The sequence below is a fragment of the Gobius niger genome (genome assembly GCF_951799975.1).
Source record: "Gobius niger genome assembly, chromosome: 9".
Classification (NCBI taxonomy): Eukaryota; Metazoa; Chordata; class Actinopteri; order Gobiiformes; family Gobiidae; genus Gobius; species Gobius niger.
The window spans coordinates 4,353,028-4,372,537 of record NC_136860.1 but is presented as its reverse complement, the minus strand read 5'-3'; the positions used below and the strand labels follow the sequence as shown (position 1 = coordinate 4,372,537).

The 19,510-nt window shown below is 40.5% G+C and overlaps 2 protein-coding genes across 2 annotated transcripts; both read right to left on the bottom strand.

The window, feature by feature from the left end:
* Positions 1–901: 901 nt before the first annotated feature.
* fkbp7 (FKBP prolyl isomerase 7) lies at positions 902–9,476 on the bottom strand. Its single transcript, XM_079562517.1, has 4 exons — positions 9,225–9,476; positions 8,108–8,259; positions 3,180–3,307; positions 902–1,106 (listed from the first exon to the last, which is right to left on the bottom strand). The coding sequence occupies exons 1-4, from the start codon at positions 9,431–9,433 to the stop codon at positions 945–947; spliced, it is 651 nt and encodes a 216-aa protein (XP_079418643.1). The 5' UTR covers positions 9,434–9,476; the 3' UTR covers positions 902–944.
* Positions 9,477–13,282: 3,806 nt separating this feature from the next.
* Positions 13,283–15,183, bottom strand: LOC306967812 (uncharacterized protein). Its single transcript, XM_079563002.1, has 3 exons — positions 15,154–15,183; positions 14,830–15,068; positions 13,283–13,399 (listed from the first exon to the last, which is right to left on the bottom strand). The coding sequence occupies exons 1-3, from the start codon at positions 15,170–15,172 to the stop codon at positions 13,358–13,360; spliced, it is 300 nt and encodes a 99-aa protein (XP_079419128.1). The 5' UTR covers positions 15,173–15,183; the 3' UTR covers positions 13,283–13,357.
* Positions 15,184–19,510: the final 4,327 nt, after the last annotated feature.

The following is a 19,510-nucleotide window of genomic DNA, read 5'->3' as shown; positions in this document are numbered from 1 at the left end:
GCCCTCTAGGGGCATGAGTTACTTAGTACTGCTTTAAAAGCCTGGCTCCAAAGAGTTTTTTTTTTACTTCTAAAGATCGCTGTGACCCATGTTACAACACTGGGCAAGGTATTATTTTTAAAGGGACTATACAGAGTTTAAAAATGTTTAAAAACTAAGTATTTTCTTCCCCTACATGTTCCAGCCGTGTCCTAATGTGTAGAATGAGCTTAGACCTGTTCACCACAACTGCCTTTAAATCCTGCACTGTCACCCAAAAAGTTGTTAATTCGGGTCTGAAGTGCCGTCATGCACGACCTTAATATAGAAGCTGCAGTTACACATAAGTCCTGAGGTGGCAGTAGTGAGTATAAAAATGACCAACTCGCATCTCGTCCCTTTAAACACGCTGGTTTTACTTCTGTTGACTTAAAAAGTCCCTCCAGAGACCCTGAAGCACTGTGGAGGCTTGTAGCCGGTTCATGGGGCTTCCCACATTTTTGCCCTTGTCCCTTTTATTGAAAACTATCAAACACTTCCAATGAAAACGCAGTCACAGATTGGGTTTAACACTTAAATCCACAGGAGAAACAACTTTTTTACATTTCAAACTTAAATCATTCTTGCAGTCTTAACATTTTGTGACATTACAAACTTCTTTAAAACATCAGGGGTGTCCATCTGACTGGCAGCTATCATACAATAATCCTAATACTGTTATCATATCGATTTTTTTCACACACAAAACCTACAAATCTCACTCTCTGTTTGTCGCTATAGTCTGCAAAAATATTACTTGGACTAAAATTAAGGCAAAATAATATTTAAATCGACAAAATGACCACTGCGGAGTTGACATCGTTTCTAAGTCCGTTGCATTCACTCAGCACCATTTGAATCGGTGTGTTCAGCCAGTGCCCGTGTCCAAACTGAACCTTTAATTATGATATTTCTAAAGCCCAGGTCTACAGCTCGTCGTGCTCGTACACGTTGTACTCTCTGGCGCTGATCAGCCCGTCTTTGTTGTGGTCGTTCTTCATAAAAATGTCCTCCATGATTCTCTGGTAAAAGGCGTCGTCGCGAGGGTTCCCCACTTTGGTGTAGTCCTCCTTTAGGTACTCCTTCACCTGGATCACACAACAAAATAACTGTATAAGAAAACTCCACCAATCTCTTTTATTTAGAATATGGTCTGAAACATGGAGAGAAGTTCTCGGATACCAGCGCTTCATTTGACCCAATGGCCTCTATTTTGCTCCAGGATCAATTGTTTTAGGGATTTCTCACCAGAAAACCCACCTATTGGCCACTGTGATTTTCCATCAAGGCGCCATGCTGACCACTCATACAGCCATTGGTTATTAGTTATTGTATGCTCACTACTGCCACCTCAGGTCTTATGCGTAACTGCAGCTTCTATATTAAGCTCGTGCATGACGGCGCTTCAGACCCGAATTAACAACTTTCTGAGTGACAGTGCAGGATTTTAGAGGCAGTTGTGGTGAATTCTACATCTTAGGACATGGCTGGAAAATGTAGGGGAAGGAAAATACATAATTTTAACATTTTTAAACTCTGTATAGTCCCTTTAACACATTAGGTTTGAAGATTCGCCGATTCTCTCAATCACACACCAGATCAAATGAAAAACATGCGTGCGGCCATTTTCAGTTGAGCTCATGCTTCTGGTAATGGTTTGGGCTAGTGATGGGGAGATGATAACTCAGTGTGTGTGTTACACCCTTTACAAATTGTCTCACACTGTATCACACAGTGTTGGTGCTTAGAGGCGCCATCTGGTGGTGAAAAAGCTTTGCAGCAGTGAGCCTGAAAAAAGCTCAACACTGACTGAGCTCATTTATTCTCATTCACAAATATGAACTAAATCATCAGGATTGAAATGTTTAACAGCAGAGAGTGAGAATTTAGAAAGAGGAAAACTGCTCCGGAAAATGAGAACAAAAACAAATGAATGAGAATTAATGAGAAGCATCAGTGATACAACCTTCTAACCACTGACCAAGATTTAATAAAGGATCGTGCCTGTGACAATAATATGACACCAGACATATTTGTGCTTTTCTTTACCAGTGGATGTCAAGTCAAAGAACTAAACCACCATAGGCAACATCTGACTCGAACTCATGACCCCTGTGTGTCAACGGAACGCTCTCCTCACAGAGCTACACGAACACTAAATCAATGGCTTCATGTAGGACAAGCCTATCAGTCTGTGTTTGCATTGCACTTCGATATGGACATGAAAGAGAAGAAAACTATGACTCTGGTGCTTTACACGCTATCTATTGAATAATTTTGTTATTGTGACAGAATTGCCTCGTGCCCAAAGATCTAGGCAGCCCAGGGCGGGCGCTCGAGCCCGGGAGCACCCGCGGGATCGGTGTGTGGTACATGAATCCCAAATGACAACATGAGCCAGGCGTTGCTCTCATTCAACTGGTGCCCCCTGCTGCCCCCTGCTGCTCGCTGCTGCCCCCTGCTGCTCGCTGCGTACGACACTACATGAAAGTGACGCTCGGTGACACGGCTCGGCTGAGGTGTTGCTTTAGCGCAGGACACGTGTAGCGGTGCCTCGGCTAGTTCAGCCCAGCACTAGTTTGGACAGAACATGATGAGCTCGGTGGGTTTTCAGCCCAGTGTCAGATTATCTTTGCATTCACCTGACGTTACATTATTCTAAAGAGACAATAACACTGAGGTGGTGCTGGGGAGGCGACAGTGGCACAGATGGTAGCAGGTTGTCTCATGATCGGAAGGTCGAGGGTTTGAATCCTGCCCTGAAGGTGCACACTGTTGTTGTGTCCTTGGGCAAGACACTTCACCCCCTTCACCTACAGTGTCTGTGTACATTGGTGTATGAATGAGAGAGTTCTTTGCTGTAAAGAGCTTTGAGTGCCTAATGTAGGTGGAAAGGCGCTGTATAAGTTCAGACCATTTACCCACTGGCAAAATTCAGATTTTTCAGATTGGTTCATGGCTATATCTTTGTTATTAAGTTCATTATCTTCTCTGACAGCGCAGATGCACTTAGGTTCAAGTTTTTCTCTATATAGAACATGTGTGTGATGTTGGTCAGGGTATTCTTGCTATTTTTAAATGATCAGGGAAACATTTGGTGGGTTTTTCTTCTCAAAATACCACATACTGACGATAAGACACTGAAGACGATCAATAGTCACCTCTTCTTTGGTGAGTTTGCGGTCCTTGTTCTGGTCCATGTCACTGAAGGCCTCCATACTGCGAGGCCCTCTGTTCACCGCCAGAGCTTCTACTTCAAAGATCACCGTGGCGTTCGGAGGAACCGGCGCTGGAACAGAAACAATAACAACCATCTGATGTTTGTTTGGTACAAAGTCACAAAAATAAGGATTTGCTTTTGCTTGATTTCGTCTTCATTGACGACAAGAACTAAAACAATGCCTTTATTTCACTGCAAAATCAGGATATAATTTATAATATTCAACATTAAAGGGATATTTTTGACATAGGGCCTCATTTCCTAGTTATCCAGAGTGTTGCTGATTTCTGGAGATATTTTTTGTAATTCATGCAGTTCTTATATTTGAAGAGCTTTGTGGCGCTAGGCTAGTGCAAGGCTAGCGTATTTCTATGGTATCAAATCACTTATAACACCAGACTAACCATATAAATGTCTGTGTCCATAAAATATTTTTTGGAATATAACTGACCTTGTATCACATGAATGATCGCATTTTGAGGGATTATTTTCTAGCAGATCACTCCGCCGCTGCGTAGGTTATACAACCACGAAGCTGATGCTGCTCAAATATAAGTCTGGTGTTATAAGTGATTTGCCTCAGGTGCTCTGTGGAGCGGGTCACACTGTTTTCAATGCAGGCTAGCTGATACCATAGAAATGTGCTAGCCTAGTACTAGCCTAGCGCCATGAAACTCTTCAAATATAAGAACCGCTTGAATTACAAAAATAATATCTCCAGAAATCAGCAACACTCTGGATCACTAGGAAATGAGGCCCTATATCAAAAATCCTGAAATATCCCTTTAAAGGTACACTTTGAAACTTATAAGCAGCGTGACAGGGGTCACAGTGCAGGGGTTAATCAAGGAATGGTTTGGGATGAGGACCTAACCTTTTTAACCTCTTAACCAAGTGCATATTCTTCAGTTTGTACGCTTGTTAAGTGGTGACGTCACAGCTCTACTTCCGGGTTCGCAGATGTGCGAGAAACTACAAAAAACTCTTTAATACCACCATCAATATTTCTGAAACTCAACAGAGAGCTACTGAACATACTTATTTATCAGGCCCATTAGCCAAAAATGTTGTACCTACTGCTATAAAAGTAATATTTAACAAAATCGGCACATACGGGTTAGCGGAGATAAATGCTAACAGCGCAGCAGCTACGCTAACCCCGGAAGTACAGACTTTAGTAAATACTACTTTTTAGCAGTAGAAGCGGCATTTTTGGCTAATGAGTCTGAGAAATAAGTAGGTTCAGTCACTCTCCGTTGAGTTTTTAGAAATATTGATGATTGTTTTAAAGAGTTTTTATTTATTTTTCCTCACATATTTGCCCGTCTTCTCGGACCCGGAAGTCGCGACGTCACACTTACCAAACGTATAAGGTGAAAAGCCTCATTTGAAAGCTAAGGTCTACAAAACTCATCTAAAAGGATCCTTTTCCACGCGTTGTAGCTGCGTTGTCATACATTTTTTGTTGTTCTTTTTGTGGCATTTTTCTCACTTTTTCATCACTTTCAGATTATTCAAGACAGCTTTTAGATTGGGGTAAAGCCAAACTGGAGAAAATGTGCTTGGGTCAGGTGGGGGTTAAGAGTAGGGCTGAAACAACTAATCGATTAATCGACAACTAATCGATTACTAAAAAAGTTGTCAACTATTTCAGTAATCGATTAATCGTTTTCTAGCAAACACAGACTAAAATAGAGCAAAAAAGACATGACAATTATGTATTTTGGATGAAAACCTACTTTGTTTTTAAAGTTAGGGTCTGTAGTGTTTTGTGCATTATAAATTTCATTAATATCTGTCTTTGTCTCGTCCAATCAGAAAGCAGAATTAGAACAAAGAGCCTCCTACAAACGTCTAATTTTAGTCTACTCCATCAACATGTCCTCAAGCGGCGCCACTTTAGCTTATGTGATTAAAAAAAATGAAGAAATACAATTTCCATGCACCTTTCACAGCCAAGCGATTAATCGATTAATCGTAAAAATAATCGTTAGATTAATCGATTACCAAAATAATCGTTAGTTGCAGCCCTAGTTAAGAGGTTAAACTGATATTTGGCTGCCTTTAGTCAACATCTCCATAGCAACGAGCAGGTCAAGGTCAAGTCAAGCCTTTATTTGGTTGAAATGTTACACAGTGTAGCTTTAATATGAGTAAAATTTGACCAGCCATGTAGAAATTAGCCAGTGGAATTGGTACTTTTGCACTTTCCCCACCTTATTCCAAGTAAATTGAGATTTGTTTACTCATGTCAAGTGCAATACTTACCTACTCAACTGGAGACTGTTTGCTTTGTTAGTAATTAACATGCTGGAATATTCATGAGAAAGTGAATTAATAAATAGATCTTTAGTGCAGGAAAAGAGTGAGAGTTTTCAGACCTCAAACCATCACATGCCTTTAGCTCATGCCGTGCAGGAGAAGAAGACTGTAAAAACAAAAACACAGAAGAGATTATACAATGAACTAAATGAAGAAAAGATTCAGTTCAAGCCAGTGCACATTTTAAACCTGATCCCATTTTATTTAGGGTTAGGGAATAACATGCATTTCAGAACATGTTTGTAAAAGCTCTAAACAACACAATTACCACAAGACCTCACAGTAACACTGGGTGGGATTGGATTTATCCAAAGAATCAGTTTAACCTCTTAACCCCCACCTGCACCGAGCACATTTCTCCAGCTTCTTGGGGGAAAAAAGTGTCAAAATAGCAACAAAAACGAGATGAAAACAGGGATGAAAACACAGCAAAAGAGCAACAAAAATGTGACGAAAACGCAAAAAAGAGCAATGGAGCACAAAAGTGACAAAAAGCAATGAAAATGTGGCAAAAATGTGATGAAAACCCAACAAACTATGAAAAAAAGTCAAAAAAGTGACGACAGTGTGAGGGTCTTGTTGTGTAGGTCTTTGTTTAGACTCTAGCGCCTCCTTGTATCACTACAGTGTTGTGTATGTTGTCTATATTCATAATCCAGCACTTGTTAAAGTAGTTTTTGAATAATTAGAGAAAGTTTCGATCATTCTCCAAATTGTTTTCCCCCTTAACTGTTTTCAAACATGACCATATATGGGTAGCCTGATAAAAACCACACACACTTCTTTTCTGCGCGAAAGAAGGTATTACAGAAGGAATTACAAAAAAAAATATCTCCAGAAATCAGCAACACTCTGGATAACTAGGAAATGAGGCCCTATGTCAAAAATCCTGAAATTTCCCTTTAATCTCCCAGCCTAATCACAAGTATCAGAGTAATGAGCCCTGATATTACACTGCGTTCCAAATTATTATGCAAATTGGATTTTTGTGTCAGAAAGGTAAAAAAAACACAATAATAATGAAACTCATGGATGGCATCGTGTCTTGGGGCTCTATGAATCACTGACATTAATCTCAGAGACCTGGGATGATTAGTTGTCGGGTTAAGCCCAGTTAAGGGAAAAACTACTGAAAAAGGGTGTTCCACTTTATTATGCAGATCATCATTTTCAAGCAATATGGGAAAGAAAAAGGGACTTTCTGCTGATGAAAAGCGTGAAATAGTTGAATGCCTTGGTCTAGGCATGAAAACCTTCGATATTTCATGAAAGATTAAGTGTAATCATCGTACTGATAAGAGATTTGTGGATGATTCAGAGCACACTCCGTTTTGTGCCGATAAAGGCACAATATGGACGGTTTCTGCCAGACAAACACATCAGATTATGAGAACAGATGCTACAAAGCAGCATACAGGTATTTGAAGCTGCTGGTGCCTCTGGAGTCTCCCAAACATCAAGGTGTAGGACCCTCCAGAGGCTGCAGTTGTGCATAAACCTTCTATCCGGGCCTCCCCTAAACGGTTAATTGAAGCTGATGAACAGAAACGGCTGCAACGGGCTCAGGAATACATGAGGACTCATTTTCAAACAGTCTTGTTCACTGATGAGGCCGTGTAGCCCTGGATGGTCAACTCAATGGAGTAGTGGATGGTTGGTGAATGGCCACAATATCCCAACAAGGCTGTGACGTCAGTAAAGAGGTAGCAGAGTCATGTTTTGGGCCAGAATCATGGTGAGAGAGCTGGTCGGCCCCTTTAGGCCCTTTTAGGCTCCCTGAAGGTGTGAAAATGACCTTTGAAAAATATGTGGAGTTTCTGACTGACAACTGTCTTCTATGCTACAAAAAGAAGAGCCGTGCTTTCCCTAACGAAATCCTCTTCAGGCATGACAACGCACCATGTCCTGCTGTAAAGAAAACCTCTGCATCACTGGCTGCTATGGGCATAAAAGGAGAGAAACTCATGATGTGGACCCCCTCTTTCCCTGACCTCAACCCTGTTGAGAACATTTGGAGCCTCAACAAAAAAAACTTCTATGAGGGTGGGAGGCAGTTTTCATCCAAACAGCAGCTCTGGGAGGCTATTCTGACATCCTGCAAAGAAATCCAAGCAGAAACTGTCCAAAAACTTACAATTTTAATGGATTTAAGAATTTTGAAGCTGCTATCACACAAGGGCTCCTATGTTAAAATATAACTTGGCCTGTTAATATTTTTTTGATTGAAATATCTTTTGATTTCAGTAAATATGACCTCCTAATGCTACAAATTAAACAAATGACCATTTTCAGTTAATTACAAGCCTTAAAATGTATTGAAACGATGAGTTGCATAATAACTTGGAACAGTGGATTTTGAGGTTTTTACTATATTTATTTTTGAAAAAAATACTGTTATCACTAGGAAATTTTTTCCACCACATTTAAATGATCCTCTACCAGGTAAAGACTTGAAAATTATGCTGACTCTCATTTGAGTTGACAATTTAGAAAATCTTAGAAAAATGTCATTTGCATAATAATTTGGAACGCAGTGTAGTTCATTACCTTTCCCCTTCGCGCCGAACGCCAGCTCGGGGGGGACGGTGATCTTGCGTTTCTCTCCGGGACACATGTCCAACATCCCAGAGTCCAGGCCGCGGATCACCTGCCCCACACCCACCACCATCCACAGGGGGTGTCCGGCTTTATCCGAGCGACTGCCAGGACACAAGGAGACAGGGTTAACGTTATCAGCAAAGATGGTGGCAAAGACATCCCATAAGCAACAGGGTGAAGATCAGAGGAGGTCTGTGGTGTTTTTGTGCAGAACTTACTCCATTACATTTGAAAGATCCATATCATACTTTCTCCTCCACTATATAGTAAATGCACACTCTATGAACAGTAGGTGGCGCTATGCAGATGCACTGTCAAATGTCACTGACTCACAACGAAGAAGATTTGTCTTTGTCTTTATTTTATTTATATATTTAATAAAAAATACTATGCTGAATATTTTCTGTTTTCTAAACAGTCATAAAAGTACAAATGATTTCAAGTTTGCCTCGATTAAGGAGAGGTCTCTGTTTCACACCTGCCCCCTGCTGGCCAGCCCTCACACCTGCGCAAGCAAACTGAGCAGCGCAGCCTGATGACATCATCACACAGCGCCGTTTGTTTTTATGTCAGGCAAAAGCATGAGTCATGGCACGTGAAATGTGAAGGGAAAATAATCCCAGCGCCGTGAAATAATGGAAGTCTGCTTTGCAAAAAAAATGAAAAATTAATAAAAAAATAAAAAAAAAAATATTAATTTTGTAATCGTTCACTTTTTTGTTCTTTAGTTGCTTTTTGTTGCATTTTCATCTCGTTTGTGTCACTACTTTGACACTTTTTCCAATAAGATTTTGGGTAAAGCCAAACTGGAGAAAATGTGCTCGGTTCAGGTGGGGGTTAAGAGGTTAAATCGATTAATATCACACAAACTTGGGTTGCAATCATTGACAGTCAATGGTTGCAATAGCTGCACCCATTGCCATCCCCGCTCGACTGCCCCCTCCCGGCTAAACAAGCACATAACACGAGCAGGAATGGACTATAGTTTGATTTGAGAGTGTCCAAAACCTGCACAGAAGTGACTAATATAAGCTTCAACTTTGCTGTCGCTCCTTTATGTCTTTACCTGCAGAAGAACTGCGTCCCGTCGAGCAGATATCCGTCGTAGTGCACGTTCATCAGGTCTCCTTTCTTACTCTTCTGCGCGCAGTCCAGAGGTTTGAACAGGACTTCGATCTTCACCTCCGCATCTTCGGCACTGGCGCAAAAAGAGCGCAAAGTCAACAGCGACAAAAGCGCGAGCAGAGAAGAGGCGCTGACCGACCTGCGCATCATGATACAGGGTTACAGTGTGGAGAGAGGGTGCTTTCGTGGCAGCTGCTTCACTTCGGCCTGACGCCACCAGAGGGCGTGGAAAACCCAGGGAAAAGTTTGGGGAAGTTAGGGATTACGCCCTGGGTTTTGACTGCAAGGAAAGCGCCTTTACAGTTTACAAAATATAATAATTAATGAAAAAATACTTAGATAAAATGTTATTTGATACTGTGAGAGTACAGAGTGTAAATGTCTGATTTATAGTTCAGTTGTGCAACACTGATGAGAATTCCACTGAAAATAGGCTACCATAAAAATGTGTTAAAAATAGATATTATTTCTGAAGACATGGGGGATGAAACACAAACTACATATTTTAGGTCGACATGAAGCTTTGTAGATACACTTCCGTATTAGTAACTTCAAAATGTGCCAAAAAAAAAAAAAAAAAAAGCGTGCTTATTTAAAGCCACAGCGCGTAGAGCTTTACCCAAAATGCATACACATCCTTTTCAGTACAGGGTGAGCAGGAGTGGGGGAATGTCAGGGGCGTCTTTTTTAAACACACCACCTATTATAGGGCATAACACAGTCAATCACTAATGTAGGGCGAGCAGGTGCTGGGCAGCTGTGAGGTAGAACATCTTTCGACAGATGCCCACTCAAACCTTGTTTTTTTTAATGCAATGCGCAGCATAGGGCTCATCACAAATACGTCCATACATCCTCCTCTTCTGTTTGTGTGTGTATGTATATGTGTGTATGTATATGTATCTGTGTGCATGTGTGTATTTGTGTGTATCTGTGTGTGCATGTGTGTATTTGTGTGTATCTGTGTGTGTGTGTGTGTGTGTGTGTTTGTGTGTATCTGTGTACGTGTGTATTGGTGTGTATATGTGTGTGTATGTATATGTGTGTATATGTATGTATATGTATATCTGTGTATATGTATGTATATGTGTGTATATGTGTGTGTATGTATGTATATGTGTGTATGTATATGTGTGTATATGTATGTATTTGTGTGTATATGTATGTATGTGTGTATATGTACACTGCGTTCCAAATTATTATGCAAATGACATTTTTCTCTGATTTTCTAAATTATCAACTCAAATGAGAGTCAGCATATTTTTTAAGTCTTTAACTGGTAGAGGATCATTTAAATGTGGTGGAAAAAATTTCCTAGTGATAACAGTATTTTTTTCAAAAATAAATATAGTAAAAACCTCAAAATCCACTGTTCCAAGTTATTATGCAACTCATCGTTTCAATACATTTTAAAGCTTGTAGTTAACTGAAATTGGTCATTTGTTGTATTTGTAGCATTAGGAGGTCATATTTACTGAAATCAAAAGCTATTTCAATCAAAAAAATATTAACAGGTCAAGTTATATTTTAACATAGGAGCCCTTGTGTGAAAGCAGCTTCAAAATTCTTAAATCCATTAAACTTGTGAGTTTTTGGACAGTTTCTGCTTGGATTTCTTTGCAGGATGTTAGAATAGCCTCCCAGAGCTGCTGTTTGGATGAAAACTGCCTCCCACCCTCATAGAAGTTTTTTTTGTTGAGGCTTCAAAGGTTCTCAATAGGGTTGAGGTCAGGGGAGGAGGGGGTCCACATCATGAGTTTCTCTCCTTTATGCCCATAGCAGCCAGTGATGCAGAGGTACTCTTTGCAGTATGACATGGTGCGTTGTCATGCATGAAGAGGATTTTGTTAGGGAAACACGGCTCTTCTTTTTGTTGCATAGAAGACAGTGGTCAGTCAGAAACTCCACATATTTTTCAAAGGTCATTTTCACACCTTCAGGGAGCCTAAAAGGGCCTAAAGGGGCCGACCAGCTCTCTCACCATGATTCTGGCCCAAAACATGACTCCGCCCCCTCTTTACTGACGTCACAGCCTTGTTTGGACATTGTGGTCATTCACCAACCATTCACTACTCCATTGATTTGACCATCCAGGGCTACACGGCAGTCATCAGTGAACAAGACTGTTTGAAAATGAGTCCTCATGTATTTCTGAGCCACAGCAGTCGTTTCTGTTCATCAGCATTAAATTACCAGTTTAGGGGAGGCCCGGATAGAAGGTTTATGCACAACTGCAGCCTCTGGAGGGTCCTACACCTTGATGTTTGGGAGACTCCAGAGGCACCAGCAGCTTCAAATACCTGTATGCTGCTTTGTGGCATCTGTTCTCCTAATCTGATGTGTTTGTCTGGCAGAAACCGTCCACATTGTGCCTTTATCTGCACAAAACGGAGTGTGCTCTGAATCGTCCACAAATCTCTTATCAGTATGATGATTACACTTAATCTTTCATGAAATATTGAAGGTTTTCATACCTAGACCAAGGCATTCAACTATTTCATGCTTTTCATCAGCAGACAGACCCTTTTTCTTTACCATATTGCTTGAAAATGATGATCTGCATAATAAAGTGGAACACCCTTTTTCAGTAGTTTTTCCCTTAACTGGGCTTAACCCGACAACTAATCATCCCAGGTCTCTGAGATTTATGTCAGTGATTCATAGAGCCCCGAGACACGATACCATCCATGAGTTTCATTATTATTGCTTTTTTTTTTACCTTTTTGACACAAAAATCCAATTTGCATAATAATTTGGAACGCAGTGTATGTATATGTGTATATGTATGTGTGTATATGTATATGTGTGTATGTGTATGTATATGTGTGTATATGTATGTATATGTGTGTATATGTGTATGTACAGTATGTGTGTATGTATATGTATGTGTGTGTATATGTATGTATATGTGTGTATATGTATGCATGTGTGTGTGTGTAAATGTATATGTATATAAGTATATGTATGCATGTGTGTGTGTAAATGTATATGTATATGAGTATATGTATGCATGTGTGTGTGTAAATGTATATGTATATGTGTGTATATGTATATGTGTGTATATGTATGTATATGTGTGTATGTGTATGTATATGTGTGTGTAAATGTATATGTGTGTATATGTGTATATGTGTGTATGTGTATGTATATGTATATGTGTGTATTGCTGGGTTGCAGGTTCTAGGATGTGATGATGTCATCAGACCCAGCGGGGGGCAGGAGCCAGTTTTTCCTATTAACAGCATTACACTTTCACAAGTCATAGCTCAAAAGAAAATGTATGAATTACAAAAAATATCATTAATATAATTCACTGGGTCCATCATCTCTCTGTACAAGACCAAAAATTTCCTCAAAAACAAAATAATTTTTCCTCCATACAATAGTATAGGCCTGTAGAACGCTGTGATGTCACCTGCAACCCAGCAATATGTATGTATATGTGTATGTACAGTATGTGTGTATGTATATGTATGTGTGTGTATATGTATGTATGTGTGTATATGTATGCATGTGTGTGTGTGTGTGTGTGTGTGTGTGTGTGTGTGTGTGTGTGTGTGTGTGTGTGTGTGTGTGTGTATATGTATGTATATGTGTGTGTATATGTATGCATGTGTGTGTGTGTAAATGTATATGTATATGTGTGTATGTGTGTATATGTATTTGTCTCGCTTTTGTTGTTTTTTTACATCGGTTAGTCCATCTAGTTTGTAACGTTTTTCAAGAATGGGGTAAACAATGGCATTTGCAGAAAAAAAATACTAGGCTACTATGGTGACACTCAAATAATGACCCATTGTTTTCACCAAGCATTTTCACCTTGACTTATTTGGGTCACTTTTTACTTGAATAAAACAATTAGGTATATATGAAGTAAGAGTAGATTTCAAGAACCCTCATTTCAACAAAGATAACAGAGAAACTGTGGCTGAAAATGTTTATTGGTGCTATTGTTCCGGTGAAAATACGGTAAACAAAGTCAAAGTCAGTTTATTGGGCCGAAGTTCCTCACGGATGAATAAAGTGAATTTGATTTTTGATTTGATGCGTTAATGGGTGAAGTAAAAGTATCATTTAATCAGAGTCGCTGCTGCTGCTGCACGAGCTGCTGGAAGACTGTGGACACAAGAGAGAGAGAAAACCCTTTAGTAAATCAAACATTCAACATTTTTGTCCCAGAGCAAGTGAGGTAACAGGTGAGGCGTCAGACGGGGAGAGTGTGAGCACATCCATTAATCCGGTTTATCTTAGTGGTGAACCGCTGCAGTGAAAACAAACATGTTACAAGCTACTTCCTAAACCGCAGGTGTTTGGACGTGTTTCGCGCCCCGTGCTGAATTTGTCCCCCAAACTCATGCAGGTCATCACAAACCACAGACATTTTATCATTTAACATTTTATCATTTATATTCTATTTATTTTAGTATTTTAGTGGTACAGGGCAAACCAGGGCACCCAGAGGAACAAGTGTCTGTTTCATGAAGAAAAAAAGGATAAATTCGGTGAAATATTGTGTGAAAAAGGCCGACGTCGCACTGTAACCCTGTGTCATGCGTCTGATCGTTATGTTCCTTTTCTCTTCATTTATGCATCCTACATTCATCTGTAACTCCGAAAATATAATGCGGATTGTTGTGAAATAAAAAGTGGTCAAAAGCTTGGAAAGAGTAGATTTATGGATTAGTTTATGTCGGTAGAGTGCATGAGTTCACAGCTTCTTTCATCCATGGGGAGTGAATGTGCTGCTGCTGAAATGTGTGCTCTTCTTCTCTGTTATTGTATATGTACAGGGGCGGACTAGCCATATGTCCATTCTGGAAGAGCACAGAAGGGCCACTGGCTCTAGGGCCACCAGTCCCGCCTCAACCGCGCTTTACCCAAATCTAAAAGCTAAAAAGAAAAGCATCAAAATAGCGAGAAAAAGAGGATGAAAACATGAAAACAAAATAACAAAAATGATGGAAAAAATAATTAAAAAAACAACAAAATATGACAAAAATGTGGCGACGTGACGAAAAGTTTCCATCACTTTTGTAGGTCTTAGCTTTCAAATGAGGCGTTACATTGTTGACCTCCAGTCGAGAAGCTTTTAGATTTGGGTAAAGCACAGTATAAAAAAGCATGAATCTAAAAGGAATTCCGTGGAGCATGGTGTGCCACAAGGTTAAATTTTGGGACCATTATTATTTATTATTTATATCAATGATTTTGCTTCTGTTTCTACGACCACCTTTCCCGTTCTCTTTGCTGATGATAACAATCAAAAAAATAATAATAAATAGCCGAACTGGGGAAAATGCACTCATTAAAGTTAAGGCGGGTGGAAAGAGGTTAAAATATGTATTTGTGGAAGTGCGCAATTACGCTAATTTGGGCCAGGCTGGTCAAAGTCCAGGGCTGTTTTTCAGTCCCAGTCCGCCCCTGTATATGTATTTGGTGCTAGTGATTGTCAAAGTGGCGGAAGTCAGTCTGTCAGCAAAAAAATTGAAATGTTGTGGTATATGTGTTGGCTTTAGTAGAATAGTTTAGTTTAGGGCAGTATTTACCCCGTGGCAGTCCTTCCCCTTCTTGTGACACGTCTTGTGCTTGTGCCCCCTCTTTCTCCTCCGACGGCACTTCTTCTTCTGCTGCTGCTGCCCTCCTCCGCCGCAGCCTCCATGACCGTGACCGTGACGCTTCGGGCTGTGGCGCTTCGGGCTGTGGCGCTTTGGGCTGTGGCCGTGGCCGTGACCGTGACGTTTCGGGCTGTGGTCTTGACAGCGGCCGTGGCGCTTCGGGCTGTGGTCTGCGAGGAAATGAAACAGGCGAGTGTCAAAACAAGTGGGGCCAAACAGGGTATTTGAGTCATACTACAGAGATGAATATTTTACCCTTGCGGCAGCGGTCCATCTCTGCAACTCCAAACTCTGAAATGACAGGAAGCAGAGATGTCTTTGTTGCACCGTAAAAAACGATAACACATTAATCTATTACACCCCCACCTGAACTGACCATAGACTGTATATATAAATGGACAGCCTCTCCTCACTCCTCCCAGTTTACCATAATGACTACCGTCATGGGTGAATTCATGGCGGATTTACAGACTCCTCCTCCCCAGCTCTGACGAAGCATTTTCCTAAAAAGGGCGCGATCTTCACTGTAAACTCTGCCCTTGCGTGACGTGTAGCTCGCGCAGCTCCGATGCTAACAGTCCGACCCTCATTAAGTACGAGATTTCAAAAATTCTTCCTTTGAAAACCAGCCTGGTTTCATGAATTCTGACTAACCCAGCGTTATCACAGGAGGAATATCTAGCCTAGTCTAGTGTTGCAAAAAAAAGAAACCAGGCGTTAAAGTTGTTTTTAACATGTCTAACCTCCAATGCTTTTCAATGGGGGACTAGCGGCGATATGGAGGTACTACAGCAATGACGGAGCAATCATATTTTCTACAGTTTGGCAGTGCCTAAATCTCAAAACAGCGTCAAAAACACATAAAAACAACAAAAACTCAACAATAAAGTGTCAAAAAAGCCACCAAAACTTTACAATTAAAGGGATATTTCAGGATTTTTGACATAGGGCCTCATTTCCTAGTTATCCAGAGTGTTGCTGATACCTGGAGATATTTTTCTTTGTAATTCATGCAGTCCTTATATTTGAAGATTTTCGTGGTGCTAGGCTAGTGCTAGGCTAGCACATTTCTATGGTATCAGCTAGCCTGTATTAACAGTCTGATCCGCTCCACAATGCACCAGAGGCAAATCACTTATAACACCAGACTAACCATATAAATGTCGGTGTCTGTGATCACTTTTACTGCGCTTGTAAGATAAATATAATACTTTCTGCTCCACAACATTCCTAAAAAGGCTCAGAAAAACAAAAATTCTCTGTTTTGTTCATTCAAGCCTAATAATGTTCTATGAACAGCAGGTGGCGCTGTGGGGATGTACTGTTAATGTCACTGACTCACAACAAAGAAGAAGGTTTGTCCCTGTCGTGTTGCCGTACAGAGGGTGAATTTGGGTGAGTTTTCATGTTTTTGAAGCTACAACGTTATTTTTCATGGCACTTATTGAACATCTTAACCACCGCCTTAACCAAGCACATTGTCTCCAGTTCTGTTTTACCCAAATCTAAAAGTTTCTTGACTGAAGTACACAGACTAGCTGGAGGCGGGAAACATCAGATAAACCCTATTTTATCGTCTCAAATGTCATTCCTCTTGTTCTTAAGCCACAACAGGATCACATTATTTAGTTGTAGTTTTACACTTGTATCTGAATCTGATACTGTATTAATCTCTGTAGAGAAATCTCTGTAGAGAAATTAATTCTCTGCATTTGACCCATCCTGAGTATCGCATGGGGCGATACTCCTGTAGGAGCAGTGAGCTGCCAGCAGTGGCCGGCGCTCGGGGACCCATCTCCATGATGTGGAGACAGGCTGGTGGTCAGAAACACCTAGCTGGAGGATAAACCTATTGCACATGTTTTTTATAACCTACCACTAACCTACGCAGACAAGGGGAGAACATGCAAACTCCACACAGAAAGGCCCCGTCCAGGTGGGAATCGAACCCGGGACCTTCGAGCTGTGAGGCACGAGCAGTAACCGCTGCGCCACCGTGTGCTTCTAATCACTAGTTTTAGTTGAATCTTATTTCTCTTGATCACTTCCTGCCTCCAGCTGATGTCACTGATGATGTCAGCGGTTAAAGGGTCTATAGACCAGTGTAACGCCTCCTTTGAAAGCTAAGATCGAACACTTCTAAGCTTCAGCCTTGTTTTTGTTGCATTTTTAATCACGTTTTCATTACTTTTATTGTCACATTTTTGTCACGTTTTCATTGCTTTTTTTGTCAGATTTTTTTTGTTTTTTTGGAGTGTAATGTAACTGTGATCAAGCCACAAAAATGTGACCAAAACATGTCAAACAAATAAGCAACAAAAACGTGATGAAAACACAACCAAAAAACGACAATCATAAAGGGGAAGAAGCTTAGATGAGTTTTGTAGATCTTAGCTTTCAAATGAGGCTGGAAGCTCCAGTTGAGAAGCTTTTAGATTTGGGTAAAGTTGAACTGGAGAAAATGCGCTGGGTTAAAGTGGGGGTTAAGAGGAGTTTTGAATACTTAAGTGTTTTCAACAGCAAAAACAGTAATATTTGACTATATTGGAGTAATATTTGATCTAAATCCAGTACTCTGACCACATAGATTGCATAGAACTACATTGAGTGTGAATCTGTGTCAGAAATGTGTAATACTCACAGAGGTCTGGAGCCTGCAGGACTGACGCTCCTCACTCCTGCTCCTGGTTTATATCGCCTCAGGCCCCGCCTCCGGTCGCTGTGTCCTCATCTGCAGTTCAAACAAACACCTTTCCTGAAGGCGTGTTCTGCAGCAGGTGCCCAAAGCAAAGATAATAGACGGCTCAGGCACGCAGATGTTTGTCTTTGGCACAGCTGCTTCACAAAGCTGTGTTAGTTTAGTTTATCTCAATGAGGGCATAAAGGACATGAGGCTCATAAATATAAAGTTAAGATGTTTTGCACCAGATTAAAGGGATATTTCAGGATTTTTGACATTTTGCCTCATTTTCTAGTTATCCAGAATGTTGCTGGTACCTGTAGATATTTTTTTTGTAATTCATGCAGTTCTTATATTTGAAGAGTTACGTGGTGCTAGACTAGTGCTAGGCTAGCGCATTTCTATGGTATCAGCTAGCCTGCATTAAAAACAGTCTGACCCGCTCCACAGTGCACCTGAAGCAAATCATTTATAACACCAGACTAACCATATACACGTCTGTGTCCATAGAATAATTTTAACCATTTTGCATTTAAAATACCTTATATTTGAGCAGCATCAGCTTCATGGTTGTATAAGCTACGCAGCGGCGGAGTGATCTGCTAGAAAATAGCAAGGTGATGCAAGGTCAGTTATATTCCAAACATTATTCTATCGACACAGACATTTTTATGGTTACATACATTACATATATGGTTAATTACAAAAAAAAATACCTCCAGGTACCAGCAACACTCTGGATAACTAGGAAATGAGGCCCTATGTCAAAAATCCTGAACTATCCCTTTAAGTTAGAGCAGGTGAGTTACAAAACAGAATGTGCAATATAACCACTCATATGCACACACAGTTGAGCATTCACCCGTTACAACCACTCAGGCTAAGTGGTTAGCCTGAGTTAGCCTCTTGCATCAGCAGTAGGGTCCTGGGTTTGATTCCCGGGCTTCCCTGTGTGGAGTTTGCATGTTTCTCTCACCCTGCGTCTAATAATAATAACGGCTTACTCTTGTATTGAGCAGTAAACATTCTAGCTCAATGCAATAAAAAAAAAATCTCATTTCACAATATTACAAAGGAACATAGTAGTAAAAGGAACAAAACAACAACAAAGAAACATCTCTCACAAGACATGTGTAAAGTGGACTCCTTCACCACATTCAAATCTCGACTGAAGAGTGTGACGTCACGACTTCCGCTTCCGGGTCCTAGCATACCGGCTAATATGCGAGAAAAAAACATTAAAAACTCTTTAATACAACAATCAATATTCCTGAAACTCAACGGGGAGTTACTGAGCCTACTTATTTCTCAGACTCATTAGCCAAAAATGCCGCACCTACTGCTAAAAAAGTATTATTTACTAAAGGTACTTCCGGGGTTAGCGTAGCTGCTGCGCCGTTAGCATTTAAACCGGATGTACCGATTTTGGTAAATATGACTTTTATAACAGTAGGTACAGCATTTTTGGCTAATGAGTCTGAGAAATAAGTATGTTCAGTCACTCCCCATTGAGTTTCAGAAATACTGATTGTGGTATTAAAGACTTTTTTGTAGTTTCTCGCACAACTACTCAGTGAATATAAAAACACAAGTCTTTCACCCAACCATTGTGACAAGACTTCCGTCACAATAGAAGGGATATAAGGCATGTGAGACTGAGCTGCGAGTCTTGCCCTGATACCTCCTCATTTGTCCCTTGCTTGTTTCTTGTAGCTCCTCTTGAGGCGCCTCCGCTGTGCTGCCGGTGTGGGGGCTCTCGGTGCCTCTTCAGTGTTTCAGAAGAAGAAATTTGTATGTCTCAAATGTCTTTCGCTCATCAGCAAGCTGTTTATTTACTTTAAACAAAAAAGCTGTTTCCTTTATGGCGAGACTCTGCAGTAAAATAATTCACTGACGCTTACAAAAATCTATAATATAAAATAATAAAACAAT

What these genes read in the sequence shown, in the direction of transcription:
- fkbp7 (XM_079562517.1), bottom strand. Translation starts at nt 9,433, where the DNA reads ATGATGCGCAGGTCGGTCAGCGCCTCTTCTCTGCTCGCGCTTTTGTCG. An exon ending in GTTCGGCGCGAAGGGGAAAG is followed by an intron (nt 3,308 to 8,107) that starts GTAATGAACTAC and finishes TTTCTGTTCCAG; the next exon opens with CGCCGGTTCCTCCGAACGCC. An exon ending in GCAAACTCACCAAAGAAGAG is followed by an intron (nt 1,107 to 3,179) that starts GTGACTATTGAT and finishes TGTGTGATCCAG; the next exon opens with GTGAAGGAGTACCTAAAGGA.
- LOC306967812 (XM_079563002.1), bottom strand. An exon ending in AGGGGAAGGACTGCCACGGG is followed by an intron (nt 13,400 to 14,829) that starts GTAAATACTGCC and finishes TTGTGTCCACAG; the next exon opens with TCTTCCAGCAGCTCGTGCAG.